This window comes from Daldinia childiae (genome assembly GCF_008694065.1).
Source record: "Daldinia childiae strain JS-1345 chromosome Unknown Scaffold3, whole genome shotgun sequence".
NCBI lineage: Eukaryota > Fungi > Ascomycota > Sordariomycetes > Xylariales > Hypoxylaceae > Daldinia > Daldinia childiae.
The window spans coordinates 1,907,277-1,928,387 of NW_022984644.1; the positions used below are offsets into that span (position 1 = coordinate 1,907,277).

General features: G+C 46.1%; 5 protein-coding genes across 6 annotated transcripts; 3 read left to right on the top strand and 2 right to left on the bottom strand.

Moving 5' to 3' along the window:
• Positions 1-8,883: 8,883 nt before the first annotated feature.
• GL218_03245 (N-glycosylase/DNA lyase) lies at positions 8,884-10,361 on the bottom strand (the record flags this gene model as incomplete). The annotated part of the gene is made up of 4 exons (XM_033579795.1): positions 8,884-9,624; positions 9,685-9,842; positions 10,002-10,192; positions 10,243-10,361. The coding sequence occupies 4 exons, from the start codon at positions 10,359-10,361 to the stop codon at positions 8,884-8,886; spliced, it is 1,209 nt and encodes a 402-aa protein (XP_033436670.1).
• A 486-nt stretch (positions 10,362-10,847) lies between these two features.
• On the top strand, positions 10,848-12,788 carry GL218_03246 (Splicing factor U2AF 50 kDa subunit; the record flags this gene model as incomplete). The annotated part of the gene is made up of 5 exons (XM_033579796.1): positions 10,848-10,875; positions 10,944-12,118; positions 12,176-12,437; positions 12,488-12,699; positions 12,762-12,788. 5 exons carry the CDS (start codon positions 10,848-10,850, stop codon positions 12,786-12,788), a joined length of 1,704 nt encoding a protein of 567 aa, XP_033436669.1.
• Positions 12,789-13,635: 847 nt separating this feature from the next.
• Positions 13,636-14,430, top strand: GL218_03247 (putative transcription regulator protein; the record flags this gene model as incomplete). The annotated part of the gene is made up of 1 exon (XM_033579797.1): positions 13,636-14,430. One exon carries the CDS (start codon positions 13,636-13,638, stop codon positions 14,428-14,430), a length of 795 nt encoding a protein of 264 aa, XP_033436668.1.
• Positions 14,431-14,984: 554 nt separating this feature from the next.
• Positions 14,985-18,697, top strand: GL218_03248 (Checkpoint serine/threonine-protein kinase bub1; the record flags this gene model as incomplete). 2 transcript variants are annotated; one of them, XM_033579799.1, is made up of 3 exons in its annotated part: positions 14,985-15,980; positions 16,073-16,475; positions 16,554-18,697. In XM_033579799.1, 3 exons carry the CDS (start codon positions 14,985-14,987, stop codon positions 18,695-18,697), a joined length of 3,543 nt encoding a protein of 1,180 aa, XP_033436338.1. The 2 variants fall into 2 exon arrangements, with proteins under 2 accessions (XP_033436338.1, XP_033436337.1); XM_033579798.1 differs by having other exon boundaries at positions 16,073-18,697.
• A 574-nt stretch (positions 18,698-19,271) lies between these two features.
• On the bottom strand, positions 19,272-20,789 carry GL218_03249 (DNA-(apurinic or apyrimidinic site) lyase 1; the record flags this gene model as incomplete). The annotated part of the gene is made up of 3 exons (XM_033579800.1): positions 19,272-19,787; positions 19,842-20,344; positions 20,411-20,789. 3 exons carry the CDS (start codon positions 20,787-20,789, stop codon positions 19,272-19,274), a joined length of 1,398 nt encoding a protein of 465 aa, XP_033436672.1.
• Between the last annotated feature and the right edge of the window lie 322 nt (positions 20,790-21,111).

Sequence of the window (21,111 nt, forward strand, 5' to 3'; positions counted from 1 at the left end):
AGGGATACTAGGTAGGTCCTGTACGAAATACTATGTACCTACTGGTCGGTTTTTTTTCTTTCTTCTTCTTTGGCACTTATCTGCGATGATGCTTGCTTCCGGGTCAGGGAGATACAGTTACATTAACCTCATTGACGGGGGAAATCTCTTGGCGATTACCGGGGTGTCGTCATAGCTTTTAAACATGTCGGGAGGAAGATTTGAGGTGTCCAATGCGAAAGGCAGTTGATTGGCTGAAATCTGGTCAACGGGAAATGCAGCATTAGCCAGTCTTTTCAAGTGCCTCCACATATTTCAAATGACACAATTGAATAATTTTCAATGGATGAAAAAAACCCTTGAGCTATGACCAATCAATATCAACAACTTAATAAAAGTGACCGTGGGCTAATATACCATGTAATATGCCCCGGGCGAATAGTAAAAGAAAAGATGAAAACCCTTGAGAACGTTTTTTTTCTTTGATTCCTGATGAAGAACAAAAAGCCATTAAAATACAACCTCATCCGTAGTAGCGAGTGAGCAATACGAAGATGTGGTACGCATGCAGCCACACTTTCCAAGTTACAGATTGCAGAATATTAACAGTATAAACTCGCTCGGAGTATACTACATATCTCCTGCCCGCATAGGCTACATATAAGAGCCACAAATAAGTACATTATGTACATAGGTACCTACCTACGTATATGTAGATTACCTACCTATATAGAGGTAGAGTTGCCCGCGACGTACGTACTCACCCTACCTCCTGCTACCTGGGCCTAATATACGTATGTACCTACGTATGTATGGAGGGTCGAAAAGGGAAAGCGTAATCAACAAAAGCAGTAGTTGAGTAGTAGTTACGCCATTGTTTAAATTACTACTTAAATGAACAAAATAAATAAAAGCGGCAGTTCACGATCTGGACAACGTCATATCTGCCAGATGAGGTTCTTCAAGGCTAAAACAAGGCTTAGTCAACAACATTCCAATTTCTTTTAAGCTTGAAGTGGAAGGGCCAAAAGCACGGCCCGGGCAAACCTTCGGTCGTTTTTAGGAATGTGTCGAAACATTAAATGAACCATTTACATACGAATAGTGTACACTACATGTTTAGAGGTAGTCTATTTACATTACATACATTTATGAGGTACATATGTAGTCAGTTTACTATTTTACATATACTATATACTAACTAGTACAAGCCACCGGCAAGCCATGACTTCCGTGATCCAGTCCAGCGGTTCCTATGCGGATCACAACGCCATCGAGAAACCATCACGGCGCCGTCTCTGGCCCGTCTCTGGCCCGGTGGATAGGTAATGTACAGGGTCAAATCATCTACATGCCCTCAGATCCTTTACATGCTTTTACCATGTATCAAAAGTCATGATACATCGTGCGGATACCCCCTAGTCTAGGGGAATAGATTTAATTGCCTAAACACGTGGTCGGCACTAAAACATCCATACAACCCATATCAGATCTAGGTACCGAATTATTAGTCTACCTTATGTATGCACGGTGAGATGACCTGCTCGTCATTTCGATCATGACAGGGCGAGTCCGAAAGTGGCGTTTGATATTAAACATATCCGCCCGCCGTCGAAACTACTGCAACTCGCACGGCTTCACCCCCGTACGCATACGGGTAAACCATGCTTTCGGGGTTCAAATTACATGCACGTGGGTAAATGGTTCAGTCATTTACTTGAGTAGCACAATCCTAGTGAGGTCTACATAGGTATCATCCGTCACATTTCGTATGTCATGTGAAGAAAGAAACACTTGCTCCTATTTTCCTTTTTCCAGCATTAATTCAGTATATAGAGTTACTTCAGAACTCTACATAATAGGTAATTAAGGTAATTAATAAAACTCAATATTCTCCTCTGATTTATGAAGGGTGATAATACCGTAGTAATGGCCTTATGGGCGATCAGTTCGTCCACAGACCAGACCCTGCATCATCACCATCACATATACATACATACCCGCAGACCAGGTTGCATTAGATAACTGCATCAGATATTATGACACCGCGAAGACCGCTGCATGGCAATTTTCTGACCGCTTGGCATTCGTCTCTTTCCATCGCGCTTGAGCCGTTTTGGACCTTGAATGATAAGGCCAAGTTAGGTCTATTGTCTCGTTACGGTAGACTATTACAACCTGTCAGCAAGCACATGCATATACACCTGCATATGCTCGCAGGATCCCTTGAATTGTATTGGGGCTAATGTAAAAAGGATATTATGAATTATACAGATACGGACAAGTCTGTGTGTGCTAATGGATATGTATGTAGATGTCCAAGTCCAAAAAAGGTCGATAGTGGTTCCAACTAATATATTGATCTCGAATATGGTTTATTAAATGCATGTGGTCGTAGCGCTCCCCTTGGCAATTCAATCAGATTCCCGAACATGGCAACGTCGGTGATTACCTATTCGCTAGGTAGCAATGTGTCAACGGCACTTCCCATAACTACAATGCCCACTTTCCCGCTTTCTGGGTATCAACGGTAGATTCGTAGTATGTTTCAAATATCGTAATTGCCATTTACAGTCGCCGCTATACGACTCTAAAATATTTAAGTTCAATGTTGCCTTTCAGTATAGTTATAGGTTAGGTAGGTACATACATGTGATAGTTAACTAACTACCTAAGTTACAGGGAAGTAACTTAACTCAGGTACCGTATTTGATCCCCTCAAAATACATAGATCCAATCTCTAGCAAGTTGGAACCTTACCTTATATACATGTACCTAGCAACTTTCCATAAACACATACACATATAGGTACCACAACGTCCCAGTCTCGTCTTATTTTTCCTTTGGTCGTTGAATTTATACGGAAGCACGGTCTTTTTTCTTCTTTCTAGAAGCTTGGTGTTATTGATTAGACAGATTGCCAATAATGATTTTTATCTCCAAATTGCGCAGGAGATATTGACGTCCACTTTGACCAGCTCCGGGACATATAAACGGTCCAGTCAGAGAAGACTCAGGGATGGCCAAGGAGCATGGGTGTGTTTCATATAGAAATTCGACTGGCATTCCCCAAAAGTCGCATTGGCAATACAACTTCGACCCCGGCTGTTTGTCTGGCAGATAGTTGCCGATCATATCCATTCCTGGAGATCTTATTAAGAGACGGTGTCTCTAGCGCAACCTTACCGCAGTACCCCCCTTGCACCCCTCCCATCTACATCTCAGCAACCATGCAACTTTTACCTCTGGCACAGGATTCTATTACATACCTTACCCGACAAAATATCATAAGTGAATAAACCCCATTATCAGTTACCCTGGCGCTTTACAGGAGGGTTCGTTATCCTCAGGCCCAGTTCTAACAAGTAATTCTATGAATGGCTGGTGTTTTTTTTTTCTTTGCTGCAATTAAAGAAGGGGCTAACGAAGAGATCTTAAGACTTAGACGGGTTGTAAATACCGGGCTTCTAGGGTCTAATCCAACGCTTGTCCACACGGCAGTAAAGTGGTATTCAAGGATCCGGTAGACTTGCCTCGTCTTGGCACCACGCTTACTACGAAGGGGCAGCCTAGAAGAATACCCTTCGAGAAACTTACATTTACGTACTCCCATGACCGCTTAAAAGCTGCACACCAAAAAGTGATAAAACTAGTACAGCTTCGTGTCGAGTGAGCTAGCCAACGCACCCACGCTGCCGAAGCCGGCTGCTGAGGGGACAAAGGGTAACTAGAGATTAGTCGCCGACCAAAGTCGACGAGGGTGTCATTAGCAAATTTCCTGTGAGCCTTTTCCCAACACCAATGCACTAATATTTAGCTCAAGGATTCAATACATGCCATGCGGAGCCTTATTACAGACGCACACTAGATAGCCCAGCCAGCCCAGCTATTCCGGCTATTTGAGGCTTCTGATTTTATTATTGTTTTTTTTTTTTTTCCTTCTTCATTTAGGATTCATTATCCAATACGATTTGTCAGGCCAAAGATATCGTTAACCCGATATCAAAAAGTATAGAGTAAACTTTAGTTAAGCCAATGCATCATTAGGTAGTGGATATAAGTGAATACTTGTCCCAGCTCGGCCTACGACATATCGTCTACATATGGCTCGGACATAAAAATGGCAGATGAGGCTTGCAGCCAAATAGAACCCTCCAATGATATTACTTTATATCAGATAGGACTCAAGCCAAGACAGCCTATTGCATTCGGGCTTACAGGGAAATGCAGTCGACGGAGACTTTTCCAGCGAGCAGCGAGCATAGACCATCGACAGTCAGCTCACCTAACACATCCGGCCAAGTCATACCATCTCCCCGAGACATCCACGATGATAGGGCTGCTATGCATAGGCTATGAGTTTATGGGGAAATAATGTGGATAATTTAAAGTTTAAACATGGCCTCAACATCCCCAGACTTCGTGGCACCACCATTGGTTGTGCAAGGCATTCGTTCGTGTTGTTTCTCGTCGTTGTGATAACTTCGAGCTCGACGTGGCTGACTACGACTTATTTCCTCTGCAGTGAATATTGGCCGCAAATACTCCGAGAGGTGATGAATAGTTGGGACAGTTCTGTTTGTGAATATTGCCTTCCCCAACTATGGGTTCAAGGTCACCCCGAACTATAGCTCTGTCGCCCCTATCTTTTAGGGACACAGGCATGACCGGGAATATATCTTCTTGCTCTTTGATGCAATTTTACCACTCCTGATAGATTCCTTAACTAAATTCCCAACGCACAACTCCAGCCTTCCCTAGACAAAGAAGATATGAGCTATTACATACTGACAGCAGACACCTCATAGCGGTCCACTTCCTACTATTCCATGTATATATGTTGGCTTTGTAAGAATCCATGTAGCTCTCTCGTACATAGCTGTCGGCGGTTCCGAAATCGTTGGGGCTATGCCTCATCTTCCCCTATTATGTAGCATTCGAGAGTTAAGCATTTGATCAAAGTTACTAAAATAGGAGAATGTTGACGAAGTGAAGGGTAGAACTGTCCACTGCTTCAGAAAGCTATGGATCGTAATTGGACATGCATGCATAGGTAATCTCCTGTCGCGCAACCCTGTATGGCAATAGGCAATAAACAATCCTTCAGAAGAGCCTCCTTGGTGATAGCTAGTTTTTGATTGTCTTACATAGCAATTCCCCTAAATCTAGCCACAGACCATGGATAGCCAAAACTCCTAGTTACATAGATGTAAAGACGGAGTTACTAGTTCTTGAGAGTGAACTATCCCCTAATCTCAATAAGCCGGTCGACTTCACGAGTAAAGATCAACATCGTAACACATTCAAAGTAGCCCAAGATAGCACACGCTCCAAACCTCTACTAAGAAGGTGATAATGAGCATATCGTTCTAGGAATGGATGGCGCGATGTCTTTACTTCCTAAAAACCATCGTCACAAGCATTTCTTCGATTGCAGGATGTGGCAGTGTACCATCCATGCATATAGAAAACACACGAAAACTCATCTCTAACATCAACGGATCCATTAAATCAAAACATTGATGAGCTAGGCACAGTTGCAACCATAAACAGCGATGGTAGGATACAAGCAAAGCAACACACATACACAGATTACCTAGCTTCTACGAGATATGCAGTGCCATTGGTAAATAAAACGTGGAGACTTAAAAGACCTCGGAGATTTACTTATATTGCAGAGCGACGTAGTTAATATGTGTTATGCCTTCGTAGATTACCTCTGTCCTCGCACTTGACAAGGGGAAAACTTCCCCTGAAGACACCATCATGTATATTTCCCAGACAACTCTATAGCATCTATCGTTACACCGGCCAATCAACGAGGATATAAGCCTATCACAAGGATATTTACTTAGAGCAAGATTCCATTAGTGTCACACACTGCAATACTTAGATTAGAGCTTTAAAGATTACAGTGGATAATAGTTATAATTGTCAGAGCCCTCTCGTAAATGTGTTATCAGCATCGATATAACATGTTGCCGCAACACAGATCACGAATAGTAAAGAGCTTCTATCATAGGCTGACATACGCGCCCCAGGTCGCATTCTAGGAAACCAGACGTAACAATTCAAGATGCGAAGGCGAGCCGCTTGTATCCAGAAATGTCAGATATGATGATATAAAAGCGTGATGGCCCTCCCCACCACCGGGCCGTTGTATATCACTGTCGCAGTAGCGAATACGAGCTTAGGGAAGCATATAGGCGACGCTTGTTAACCCTATGCCCTGGATATCTGGGTTAGGGCGAGGACGAATCCTGGTCTTCGATATTGCCCGCTGTCGGCTGAGACCTTGCGGCTAAATGTGTGCAACGTCGTACGATTCCCGATGTCCCGGCCCTACGGAGCCTGGCCCGGTGCGTTACTTCAGCCCCAGAAGGGTGCTTTGAATAAAGGATTTATGTCGGGGACTTTTGTGACGTAGGTCTCTGGAGACATGTTGTGTGTGCGTAGTTGTTCTAGTAGTAAGAGGTGGGAATGGATGGATATAATGGTGAATTCATCTTGGCTTCGTCATACTGGTGAAAGCGCTGCTCTACGCATGGCTTTTGGTAGTAATAGTAGTGCCTTTATTTGTTTTATAGATGCACGTTATATATATTCGGCATAATGAAGGATCCTGCTAGCTATACACCATTTATTTTACTATACCTATGTAGTGAATATGGACTACTAATTTCTACTGCGAGGCATATAACCCCTTTATTCTTACCTTAACGAGGACGATGACTTGACCCTAGGTCATTATATGGTGCTATGATGCCGTATTCTCGATAAAGGCGGCCAAGTCTCTAAAGCACTAAGTGCAACCAGGCGAGCCGAGACACAATAACCAACGATATACCGTAGTTAACGGGCTCAATAATTTAGGCTGGTTTAGAATACGAATCAGTGTAGGCAAGATTTATACATAGTTGGCTCATGTTTATAGACATCTAATGTATGAAATGATCTAGCCATCTAAGCTGGAGGGACGGTATGCAAGAAATACCTCGTACCAATGCCAACTCCTTATACATTAGCAGTAGCCCCTTTCTTCGCCCGTCCTGGAACAAGGGGGCGGTAGCTCCAAGTTCCTATGATTGACTCCGAACACTCTAGACGAAAGTTTTGAGTTAGAAAAGGAATCGGTTTGACGTTAGATAAACCTATGCAATGGCTTGCGTTTAAACTTCGAACTCTTAAGAATTCGCATCGGTTAGCATGTTGGCTATTTCGAGTGTTGCATCTCGAGGCTCTCCAAAGGGGAGGCCTGGTGTCAGTGATATGATGAGTAAATCGGAGTGGGTGCTTAGCTACTGATATGTGCTATAAGATCTACGAAATGCGAGGCGTTTATCTTATGAAAATCCCTCGTAAAAAGGTTCTACATTTAGAAGTATTTTATAACATTTTTTTCTTTTCGCTTGGCGAAGTAAATAAATAAAATCGAGAGGCATTTATGTTGAGAAAACGTACGTTCGAAGGGTTTAATATGGAAATTTTTAGACTAAACTTCTACTAACTAACTATCCTCCACAGTAACATATAGTTGAATCACCCTAATCGTGACGGCTTGAAGGCATAATCCCAAGCAAAGGCATCCTAGATATTGGTATATAATATATCTTAAATGCCCAAATCCCTCGGTGGCGCTGCGCAGCTTCGCGCCAACGATATCCCTCCCATCAACATCACACACCATACCTCCCACAGCGACCCATCCATACCTTTCGTCAGCGTCTTCTCGCCAGCTACATGGCGCTGCCCGATGAGCTCATCATTTGGCTCGCAGCATCATGCACCGCGTCCCCGCCCCTCGCTCCAGGTATACTACACAGCTCCCGATGCTGGCGACCCCGCACGTCTGGAAGCGGCTGCCCGGGCTCTAGAGACGAGTATTCTTGCGGAGCGCCATTAGGGCAGAGACCCCGCCGAGTGCGATCGGTTGGACGTATATGGGATGCCGTTCCTGGAGCCGGAGGGAGAAGTGGTGGCTGCTTGCGTGGAGCACCAAAGACAGGAGATTGCTTCCCGAGTCGAGGGTAAGGACTGGTATATCCAACGATATGACATCGGCGGCTGTGATTGGCGGAGGGCGTTGGTTATCGTGAGGAAGGGACAGGAGGGGTGGTTAGTGGAGGATGGGGCGAGGCGAGAGGTTGGTTTGGGTGTAGTGTTTTTCGATGCGGTTAGTCAGGAAGGACGAGATATTAGGGAGACATTTGGGAGCGGAGGGCAGAAAGCGTGGAGGAGGAAGAAGTCTTGATTAGGGAACTCAAGGCGGACTTGAATTGGCAGTACAGTGCCTCGCAGTTCGAGGGATGAGAACTTAGTAGTGTCTGTTTCCTCTCTAGGGTTTGGTGTTTGTCCATTCCAACCTCGTCGAATGCCGTGTTGCTCTTAGACTTGGCGTAGTATGAGAATGAGGTGGGGATGTGGCATAGACTGTAATATCCTTCTACCGTCTGCTATTCGAGAGGTGACAAGTGACCCCTGCGAAGGAAGCTGTGGAAGGACATATAGATATTGGGCAGTCCGAGTAGGTATGGCGCATTCTCCTTGAATAGCTTCTACCCTCACTTTGATAAGGAGCTGAGAAGGAGTGAGAAGGATACTAACACTGGAAAAATGGCGGGCCTCTAGATATATGATGAGAGAGCTTTGTGGATATTGCCATATGCTACTTATATTACTGGATAGATAATATTAATACCCCTGATGATTGATATTACCAATGCTCTAGGCGTCGCGATTTTAATACTGGGATATATGTCTACCTGGGTACACTTCTAGATCTAACCTCTAACTTGATGATCGACAAGAGGAACGGGAGTAAAAAAAGCTGCCGTAGAGCTTCTATTTCCACGACAAGAGAGGAGCTTGGCAAATATAAAATATTGTGAACGTGGTTGCCCGGAATTAACTTCTAGTTCTCACCCTCTTGCTAGTTCGTACTGATTCTGTGGAGGTATTGCTTTCAACCTTCACTACTTCGGCTACTACTTGGCGTCTTTTCCGGGTACGGGCTGGGGGCTCATCGGCCGTAATATCTCCAATTTCCTCAACTTTCACCTTGACATCAACAACTTCAACCTTGCCGGTTGCCTGCTCTGAGAATGACTTTAGGTTCGCGGTGAAAAGTACCGACTGGGCCCATCCCGCCTGAGGACCCCATATACTTCGAAAATGATCACCGACGGAGTCATACATTGCCTTGGAGAAGGTCTTCGTTTTGGTCTTGCCAAATTTGTAATCTCTCTGTGCAATCTGCCATACGTGTGTATCCACGGGAACTGCTTCTCCCCAGCCCAAGCCCATCAGACAGACGCAGTCTGAGACTTTTGGGCCAACCCCTGGGAGAAGAAGAAGCTGCTCATGGGCATGCTTGTATGTGGCTACCTCTACGGCTTTAGGTAGAGTCAATTTAGACCAGCCAGGATTTTCGGGGTTTATGAGACTTTCAAGCCAACCTTCTGGTTTCTCCTCACAGATTAAACGGGCTGTTTCGGCAATAAATTTGGCCCTGTAGCCAAACCCTAGTTCCCTGAGATGAGCATCTACTTTCTTTCCGCTAAGTGCCTGGGGTGTTGGAAAATCGTGAAAGGCCTCATCTCCAATGTGCCCAACTAGCGGGCCGTAGTGTATACAAAGTTTATGAACCTGTACAGTATTAGTATGGTTGACATCCTACCATGAAATATAAAGAATGTAATGATATACCATCTGAGAAATACGTGAAATATTGTTGTTACTACTGCAAATGAATGCGATCAGTGCTTCCCATGGATCTTGACTTAGAATCCTAATTCCCATGAACTTTGACGCTTTCTTCCGGAAGTTAGGATCGGACTTCGACCACTGGTCATACAGTGCCGTTGCTGTAGCATTTCGAATTAGTAGATGAACAATTGAGAGTTGTTAATATTGGGTTTTACCCAATGGCCAGTTCCGTTACCGTATTATTGAAAATGGGAGACGCTTATGCGTTCTTGGTGGTAGCAAGACATCAATTATCTTTAAATTTGAGATGCACTTACAGTCATGCTTTAAACTGAAATAGTGTTTAAGAAGAGCTTCAGTATCATCATAATTGATGGTATCGTTTTCATCTTTGATGGGTAATGGAGGCGTCAACGCTGATGGAATAGTTGTTGATGAAACTACTTTGTAGTGAAGATGATGCTTATCCTGCTTTAATGAGAGTAGTCGTCCATAAAGAACACAATTCCTAATAATATATTAATACTAATTGAGGTACTCGATTATGAGATAACATACCATTCATCATCTATTTTACGCCATCGAAAAGATTGCCCACAACGGAGAGTTGTTTCGATGCAAAGATCAGTTAGATTTAAGGGGAGCTTCCGCCACTCTGATACCCGTATAGGAGCCATGTTATTAGGGAAATAGATAATATATATGAGTTATCCACCGAGTTTATGATGAGAGGTATTATAGGTGGAAATGGTATATAGGTACCTATTGTAACTCTTAAAAAGTTCACTAACACTAACGTTAAAAGTTGTCTAATGCAGGTTACTTCAGCGTTTGCCTCCTGATTGCCTTTTTGCCTTTCATCTTTATCAAAAGATCCTTAAAAAGGAAAGCGGGGCATATTATCTGCTAAATCTAAGTGCGCTAACCCTAATATGGGTTAGTTACACTTATTGCGCTCCACTCTGGGCCAGCCAAAATTTCTATTTTCCAGCCGCGCTGCAGCTCCACTGTCAACAGCTTCATCCTACCGCCATACAATTACAGCTTGACATTTCTTTCAATTCCCCTGCCTTGTTTTGTTGCCCTTTTCATTCCCGATTAACAATTATTCATCTCCTATCAATCCTGAACTGCACACAAACATAGGAGAATAAGTTGATACTATGAACGGCGACAGCTATTCTTCTCGGGGTAAGGGTGACTATCTCCGTTTTCTATTGTTACAATTGAAGGGAAGCTGACAAAATTATTAAATCTAGACGCCCGTCATGGCTCATCTCGGGATTATCCTCGCGATGACCGCCGAGACCGAGGTGATCGACGAGACCGAAGGCGAAGTAGATCTCCTCGTCGGTCGCATCGTGATGGTAGGGATGAGGATGCTTATGCTTCTAGTCGAAGCCATCGAGACCGTGAGCGCGAAGATCGATACGGAGGCGGCCGAGATCGTAGAGATCGAGAATGGGATCGCGACCGGGGCTCGAGGAGAGACAATCGTCGCGAGGAGGTTGCACGACCACCTCGACGCGACCGCGACTTGTTTGAGGAGAGGCGTGGTGGTGCCGGTGCCGGTGCTGGCGCTGGCGCTGGTGCTGGCGGTGGTGATAGACGGGATCGCGAAAGGATTGATCGGATGCGAGATGAAGACCTCTTCGCGCAGAATCGACGAGGGCGTAGTCCAACACCGCCACCTAAAAAGCGGGAGCCGACCCCAGATCTGACCGACATCGTTCCTGTTTTAGAGCGCAAGCGACGTATGACACAATGGGACATTAAGCCCCCGGGCTACGAGAATGTCACAGCTGAACAAGCTAAGCTATCCGGAATGTTCCCTCTTCCTGGGGCGCCCAGACAACAACCCATGGATCCTACGAAGCTACAGGCTTTTATGAACCAGCCGGGTGGAACGGTGAACAGCGCGGCATTGAAACCAGGCAATTCTCGACAAAGCAAGAGACTTATCGCGTACAATATTCCTCCAGGTTCGACCGAGGAGAGTATCATGGGCTTCTTTAACCTTCAGTTAAACGGCCTCAATGTTGTCGAGAGTACCGATCCCTGTGTCCTATGCCAAATCTCCAAGGATCAGTCATTCGCCCTTCTTGAATTTAGACACGCTTCTGAAGCTACTGTTGCTCTCGCTCTCGATGGTATCTCGATGGAGCCCGATGATGCTACGAACGGTTCGGCTAATGGGAGCGGGCATGGCTTAAAAATACAACGGCCAAAGGACTACATTGTGCCTGCTGTTGCCGAAGAGACCCCGTATAAACTTGGTGTCGTTTCTAACGTCGTCATTGATACCCCCAACAAAATTAGTATCACAAACTTGCCCCCTTATCTCAACGAAGAACAAGTTATGGAGCTTCTGACCTCATTTGGCGAACTTAAAGCGTTGACCTTGGTCAAGGATACGGGAACCGAAGAATCTCGCGTAAGTCATGCACGAAGTACTAAATTATTTAGGCTTTTAAAAACTAACATTTAGTAGGGCATCGCATTCTGCGAATTTGTGGAACCTGCTGCGACGGACATTGCGATTCAAGGTCTAAACAACATGCTTATCGGCGACAAGAATCTCAAAGTGCGAAAAGCTAGCATAGGAATTACCCAAGTAGCTGGTGTGGAAATGGGTGTTAACGCTATGTCTATGCTCGCAGGCACCACTGCCAATGACTCAGAGGAGACTCGGGTGCTGCAGTTACTCAACATGGTGACGCCAGAGGAATTAATGGACAACGACGATTATCAAGGTAAATGCCCTGCTCCATTTTGTATATCTGAGCGCGCTAATTTTAAATAGAAATATGTGAGGATGTCCAAGAAGAATGCTCCAAATTTGGCCATGTGCTGGATATCAAAGTACCACGACCTACTGGTGGTAGTCGACAATCTGCGGGAGTTGGGAAGATTTACGTTAAATATGATACGACTGAGTCGGCGAAGAACGCTCTGCGAGCTCTTGCAGGCCGAAAATTTGCTGATCGTACAGTCGTAACGACATATTTCCCAGAGGTAAGCGTCCCCCCCCTCCCGTTCCCCAAGACAATTGACCAACTCTAACTTGTGATATATAGGAGAATTTCGAAGTAGGAGCATGGTAATGACGGAAAAGGGGCTTGTGTTACCCTTTTAATCTTAGGTGTAGTAACTCGATATATCGAGAATATGACCCACGAGTAGGTCAATTTGAGATATCGCAGAAATCCATAGGTTGCGAACTGTACAACAACAGACGTGCGCGAAGGGAGTTAGTGCACTAATAAGGTGAATTTATAGCACTATCGGATTTAAGGCCGATATACGTGTTCATCATTCATTAGAACGATAACAATAATAGTCGTTACGATTCATGGTCTGAAATGTGAGCTTATAGACTGGCTGCTATGCCTACCGGTAAGTTTTCGTTCTCGAGTAGAAGTGGGTAGAAGTGGTTAGAGCGGATCATTCGCTAGCTATTTTAAATCCCGTCATCTTAGGATACGGTAATGATCTACTTGTAGATTATGCTTAGGATTGTCATAAGGCTCGTATTATCTTGTTTTTGTATTTTAAACGAGTCATTCAGTCAGAGTATATGCTCTATTTACTATATTCCATACACCTCTACTGGTTTCGACGAACACCTGTAACCTGATATGGAGATCTGAACAGAGGCTCTCTCATCTATAGGTATGTATAAGCCAATAAACCTGTAAGCCAAGGTTTTGCCGAATATTAATGGTTTCTTCAATGGAACGTTAGCGTATAATGATTGAATTTTTACGTAACCTTTACTATTTTAACCAATATATCGCAGGTAGGCTTCTGAACAGTTGCACGCAGAGCGCGGTATTAAAGCATCTACTACTAATCTAGTTATTGTTTAATATTATTTTACTTAGGTCGTTTGTCTGCTAGATTTTCAATTTTTAGTGAAGCAAACACTTATTAAAGCCAGGATAAATCGTCATGGCTAAACAATCTATGTCGGAATATCTGCTTTCGAGTCCTGGGATAAGCGACCTTTATGAACGAGCTACGCGAACGCAGTTCCTCAGCCTTGCTGGTCAGGGTCAACTTCCCCCAGACGTGCTCTGCCAGTGGTTATCCCAAGATCGGCTCTATGCTGAGGCTTATATTCGCTTTGCGGGGGGATTGATATCTCGCGTTCAGCTACCGATCAGGGTAGATGAGCAGGACACCTCAAAGACGCTACAATGGCGAATTTTGTCATTACTGCAGACTGCTATGTTGGGAGTCACGAGGGAACTAAAGTTTTTCGAAGAGACTGCTAAGAAATACGGGCTGGACCTCGAAGCTCTCGGACCTGAGGCGGGAGGAAGTAACCTATCACATAAATCGGCTATATTCGGGCCTAACAAAGCAACGAAGAACTATATCGACTTATTCGACTCATTCTCTGCGAGACCTAACGGGGATTTGTCCAAGACTCTCCTAGATGGGCTCGTGGTACTCTGGACTACGGAGAAGGTGTATCTGGACTCCTGGACCTATGCAAAGCAACAGGCTTCAGAGAATGTAGATACGAAGGGGGATCTTGATAGCGGGGCCTTAAGAAAGGAGTTCATCCCTAACTGGACCTCTGAGGAGTTCCAAGCTTTTGTGAAGGAGTGTCAAGAGTGCCTGGATGCTTATGCTGTTAGTCAGGATGAGGATACGGAAGAAGTCATCGCGGCAGGCTCTATGGTAATTTTCAAGAAAGTCTTGGTGCTGGAAGAGTCGTTCTGGCCGATGGTAGCTTGAAGATAGGTATGCTAATGAGAGAGTGGTTGAGTTGGGGAGATGAAGGTATCTAGAATGAGAGATTATTACCTAAATTTGTATATTCACGTGTGGCTGATGTAGTTATTGCTCTAGATATCCCCTGTTATATTAGAAGACTTGATTGATGTCGCTTGCTTTCATTTAAATGATATGTAAAAGCTGATTAAGTTGAAATAGTTATATGCTGTAGTTGGACAAATAGGTACCTAAGTCTCCATGTTGAAGGGCAGAAGGGGTACCTAGGTACTTATTATAGTGGATTTCTATCGTTCGCTTAATTCAATTATCGGGATAGAACCCCATATTTTATCGTTGTCAGAGCAACGATGGCAATTAACCTAGCAATCAAAACAGTCAACAAGCGATAAGGAATAACTCTAATTGATTTATTTATTAACTAGATTAATTACTCCACATCATTTGTCTTCTTGGGTTGATCTTCTCAAATCTGTACAACATCGAATAATACTAACGACACAGGTCCTTTCAACCGAGGTTTGTCACTATTGCCATTTTCTAATCTCAATACCAAAATGGCTGCCGGTGATCTTATCGACTTTGATATAATCGAGGGGCAGAAGGAAAATATTCAATCCTTGCCTGGAGGACGGTCGGCAAAGAAGCTTGTCGAGGCCTTTTCGCCTTCCCCTTTACAACCTTTACACAAACTTTCGACACCTACACCGTCGGATACCAAGAACATCAACGATTGCATCAGAGCCGAGTACGAGGCCGAGATCACAAACATTTCTGAGTCGGACGACCCTCTCGACGTCTTCGACCGATATGTTCGCTGGACCTTTGACGCATATCCATCAGCGCAAGCCACACCCCAATCACAACTACATACTCTATTGGAACGTGCTACCAAAACTTTCATTGGATCAGCCCAGTACAAGAATGATCCGAGGTATCTAAAGCTGTGGCTTCAATATATCAGATTCTTCTCCGATTCTCCTCGGGAAACTTATGTCTTCCTATCACGCCATAACATTGGCGAAGGACTAGCCCTATATTACGAGGAGTACGCTGCCTGGCTAGAGAGCGCAGAGCGTTGGGCGCAAGCTGAGGAAGTATATAAGTTGGGTATTGAGCGAGACGCGAGACCAGTGCAAAGATTGGTTCGCAAATTCGGCGAATTTGAGAAGAGACGAGCACAGCAACCCGATGCGGGAAACACCCCGTCATCGCCAGCAATACCTACAGTCCGACCTGCACTAGTAGCCAAGATCGACCCCTTCGCTGCTCCGGCACGGCCAGCCGACCCTCAAGCTCCGAGACCAAACATGGGTGTCGGCGGTCAATCTTCAAAGCCTTCAAAGGCTAAACTCACAATATTCTCAGATGCTGATGCTGAGCCTAGCGCAATGTCAAAGATGGGAGAGGGCTCTAAGGGGTGGGATACAATAGGATCATTAGGGGACCGCAAGAAGGAAAATATGGTAGAGGCTAAGCCTTGGGCGGGAGAGACTTTGACGACGCAGGTGAAGAAGAGTAATGGTCCGAAGATGGCTATATTTCGGGATCCTGTAAGTTAAAACTTCCATCCCTATGCGGCAATGCCCATTTGTTGATGGAAACAGGACTAATTTGTGGCGATTGCGCGATTGTATATATTTAGTCTTTGTCTAGAATAGCAGACTCTCATATTGTCATTGCCCCGTCTAAGCATCAAGTAATCGTGAATCCTCAAAGCGGGAAAAGAGAGCGTGTCTTTGTTAATTTAGACGTTGTTTATCCAACTCCGGAGGAACCCGGAACCGAACTTTCTTTCGAAGAACTTTGGGCCGTAAACCAAGGTTGGCTCGATGTATCCTGGGAGGATGATAGCTTCGCAGATGAACTACAAGAACGGACTCTTGGGCAAGGTTCGGAAGTAGATCTGCTCAGTAACCAGGTCGCAGAGAAATTAGTAGTTCACCAAGATGTGGTAGAGCTGGATGAGAACGGGGCAATCAAGGAAAGCTCACGGCCTGCGAAAAGCAAAAAGAAGAAAGTGATGGAGTATAACGAGACCCAAATCAGTCAGTTCATCCCGCACCTACCTAAGAATACTTTTTTACTCTACCAATCAAATAACAAGATCGCTAATTCTTTCGCAGTCAAAGCAAAACTGGACTCACCTTCAGGGCCAAAAATTAAGAAAAAGAAGAACAACGCTGCAAATTCTGAGCCTACTATGACTATGCACACTAGAGCGGCAACTGATGATATTTATGATATCTTTAACGCCCCTCTCAAGCCTGCACAAGAAGAGGAAGCGGAAGAGAGCGAAGAGGAAGAGTACACGACAGACGACGATTATACTAGTGGTGGAGAGAGTGTTAACACTACTAGACGAATTTCAACCAGTGAGGCTGGTGATGACGATGAGATACCTGATGACAAGAGCGTGAGCGAATGGTCCGAGTTCACAGTGCAGAAGCACATCCCGAGATTAGACGGCAGGAGCGATAACGAAGAGGAGGAAGAGGAAGGAGAACAAAGCGACGAAGAGATGTCGGACCTTATTGACACCAAGGATCACCGAGAGAACGATGCTGGTACACCAGAGGACTCTCCTCCAAGAACAAGATTTATTCCTATACCACCTGAAGATTACGAGGCACCTACGCGGCCGTATAGGGATCCGGCCGAGGTAGCTAACAACCGCCTCCCGTTCATGACACCTATTACGGAACGCACAGAATCTTCTCTTGGTCTAGTTACGGGAGCAAAACCGCGTTATGACGGTACGAAGACTCCCAACGGCCGCCATATCGACCTACCAGAGGAGGATGAAGATGAGGATGAGGAAGACGACGAAGACTTCGGGCCGCTGAGTAGTCCTCTGCGGGAAGTGCTTAGTGAGCGTCGATCTCCCCCCAAGATCGCACAACCTCTTCTTAAAAAGCTCAAGACAACGGCAACTGCAACTCCCCCTAGCCAAGGGAAGGCAAATGAGGTGCAGAAGGGACCAATTATCAAGGAACCTATGTGCAATCCTGTTGATACGGCTATTCGAGAGGAAATTCTTACACATATGCGCCCATCGCTGAGCTCGTATTCTGGATTTTATGATCATCGGACCGAGCGATGTGATAAAGGCGCTGAAATCCGTAAGTTCGTCAAAGCCGTAGCAAAGTCAGGAGGCAAGAAAGATAGCGAAAAGACCGGTACTATTCACACTCCGGTTGTCCTCGAGTTTCCCGAAATTATGGGCGAGTACACTGTGAAGCGGGAGTTAGGCGCTGGCGCATTCGCACCTGTCTATCTCGTTGAGAATTCATCGCCGGAAGATGACGAAAACGACGAAAACGCCCCTGTTGCCATGGGTAAAGGTGTTTTTGCTACGTCCCGTCGCGCTACCCTTGAGGCCCTAAAGATGGAACACCCCCCTACGGCTTGGGAATTCCATATGATGCGGCTCTCAGCTTCACGCTTAGGCCCACATCACCGCGCTACAGCCTCCATTTCGGCCGCGCACGAATTACACCTATACCAAGACGAGGGATTCCTATTCTTACCATTCCACCAACACGGCACTCTTCTTGACGTAGTCAACTTCTTCTGCGAGTCATCCAAAGGCCCTATGGACGAGCCCCTCGCCATGTTCTTCAGCATCGAGCTCCTGCGCACCGTCGAAGCTTTGCACTCCAAGCAAATCATGCACGGCGACCTCAAGCCCGACAACTGCCTGCTCCGCCTCGATGATACCACTCCGCCCTCAGGCCCCTGGCGAGCAGATGGGTCCGCCGGCTGGGACGCGCGCGGCGTGGTGCTGATAGATTTCGGGCGCGGCATCGACATGCGCGCATTCGAGCCGGACGTCCAATTCGTCGCGGACTGGCGCGCGGACCAACACGACTGCGCCGAAGTACGCGAGGGCCGCCCGTGGACCTGGCAGCTAGACTACCACGGGCTGGCGGGGACGATCCACACCCTGCTATTCGGGAAATACATCGAGACGGCGCGCGCGGACGCGGGCGAACGCGGGCTATGCACGGCCGCGGCGCGCAGGTACAAGGTCCGCGAGCCGCTCAAGAGGTACTGGCAGACGGACATCTGGGCCGAGTGCTTCGACCTGCTGCTCAACCCCGGCGCGCACGTCGAGGCGGAGGAGGCGGCTCGCATGCCGGTTACGAGGGGCTTGAGGAGAGTCAGGGAGCGCATGGAGAGGTGGCTGGAGATGAATTGCGAGAAGGGCGTTGGGTTGAGGGGGTTGATGGCGAGGGTGGAGGCTATGGCGAGGAGTCGGAGACACTGATTTCGTTCTCGGTCACTCTTGTGGTTTATACTTGGGGTTGGTTGAGGGGTTTTCTTTATTTTTATTTTTATTTTATTTTCTACGTATTAGAAGGGATGAAAGGCTGGGGGACGAAGGATGGAGGTTGGAGGTTGGAGGTTGGAGCGACGATGAGTTATTACTAACGCTTGCACGACGACTTTGCATCATCACCAGGGCGTTACTGGATAAAATTCCGTTTCTGTTTCCGTTTCCAAAGCACGGATGGAAAGAAAGAAAGGGTGGGCGGCTGCTATATTCCCACTTTATGATATTTGGTTGGGATCGGAGCGCATGATACTTTTATACATACGATATGAAATGGTGGCGGATAGAATTGGTTCGGTTCTTATTGAACTAATTCGCCTACCTACTCTCATACATACCCTCATCGCGTAGAATTAGTTGTTTTTTTTTTTTTTACATGCTTGCCATACCCAATACGCCTTGCAATTTTCCAGATCAATACAATAATGTCCTTTACAAAGAGTGTTCAGACCCTGACATAACCTAACTTAACCTAGTATAACTGAGACAAACATACTTGGTTGGTGCTTTATTCAGAATCCTCATCCGAAGCCACAGCTTTCTTCTTGCCTCGCTTCTTCGGAGCGGCCTTCTTCGCATCCTTGACGCTCTTGCGATCAACCTGATCCTGGATCTTGCTACGCTCGCCGGCGCCCTCGGCCTGGAGTCGGGTATCAAGTGCCTTGAACTCGTCGCTCTCGGGGTCCATGCCGATGAGGCTTTCGAGGAGCTTGATCTCGTCGGCCCAGATCTGCTTGTCCTCGACGGACTTGCCGTCGGGGCCCTTGCGGTCGATAGGGGTCTCGAGGACCATGGGCATGCCTTGGAAGGCGGCGTGGTTCATGACGTTGTGGAAGGCGCGCAGGCCGAGGAAGCCGGTGCCGATGTTGGCGTGTAGGTCGCGGTGGGAGTCGAAGGGTGCTTTGGAGTCGTTGATGTGGAAGGCTTTGAGGTATTCGGCGCCGACGATGCTGTTGAATTTGGACATGGTGTCTTCGAAGGCTTCTGGGGCGCGGAGGTCGTAACCTGCGGCGAAGGCGTGGCACTGTGGTGTAAAGTTAGCTCTGTATGTATGTAGAGTAATATGGAAGATGCCTACCGTATCTATACAAACTCCAACGCGACTCTTATCCTCTACGAGTTCGATAATATCTCGCAGGTCTTCGAACTTGCAACCAATGACGTTGCCCTGCCCGGCCATATTCTCCAACACAGTTATAACGGTGCTCGTCGCCTTATGCGCCTTGTTAAGCTGCGTCGCTATCCTACCGATAGCCGCAGATCTAGAATCGCCATTGGTATTTCCCGGATGGAGGTTATACAGCTTGATGCCGAGCGACTCGCAGCGTTTCAAATCATCCAGAAACGAACTATACGCCTGATCGGCCTTTTCCTTCTCCGCCTGGGCAAGATTCACGAGATAGGAGCCGTGCGGAAGACAATGCTTGTGGACTTCAAACTTGTGCTGTTTTGACAAGGATTGGAACCCATCGAGAGCTTCGGGCGCTATGGGAGGGTTGGTCCATTTGCGCTGGGACTTGAGGAATAGAGCGAAGGCGTTGGCGCCGATGTGGACGGCGTTGTTGATGGAGTTGTGCACACCTTAGGGAATGGATGTGAGCTTGGAATGAGATATTAATAGTTTTAAGGGCTTGAGTTATCACAAACCTCCTGCACTACTGACGTGTGCGCCGATGTACATAGACTTCTTAAGGGTATTGATTATAGTGCGCTTGGCGAGGGCCATTAGATCTTCAGTCTTTGCCTTGGCAGCAGTCTTGCGCTTCTTCCCGGCTTTAGGTTTCTCGGCGACAGGCTCGTCCTCAGCTTGGTCCTCTTCCTCTTCCTCGTCTTCGATCTTATCTGCCTTTCGCTTCTTGGAGGACTTGGGTTCCTCGATAACAGTAGGCTCCTCGTCCTTGATGTCTTCTTCGGTGGCTTTGGATTTTGTAGCCTTGGCTTTTGATGTCTTGTTAGTAGGGGCACTGACATTGGCGGCAGTATCCGCAATGGCTTTCTTAAGCCGAGATGACTGGCGAGGAGGCATTGTTGTATATGATTTGGTTTGTTTTACAAGTAGAAATCAAGGTGAGTGAACACGTGTAGATACAAATAAACTCTTATATTCTCGTAGAATCACGATATGTACCTAAGGTAGGTAGATAGGGGATGAAAGTGTACTATCTAATCTGTTACATACCGAGATTGGCGTCTGACAGCGCGTCTGATCGCGAAAAGTGATGGCCCGTGTTCACGTGTCGTCAATTAAATCTTACAACTCCTTCCTTTTTTGCAATCTTTTATCGATAAGCCACTTAACCCAGATAACGAGACAGCCACTTCATATATATTGCATCTCCAAAATACAT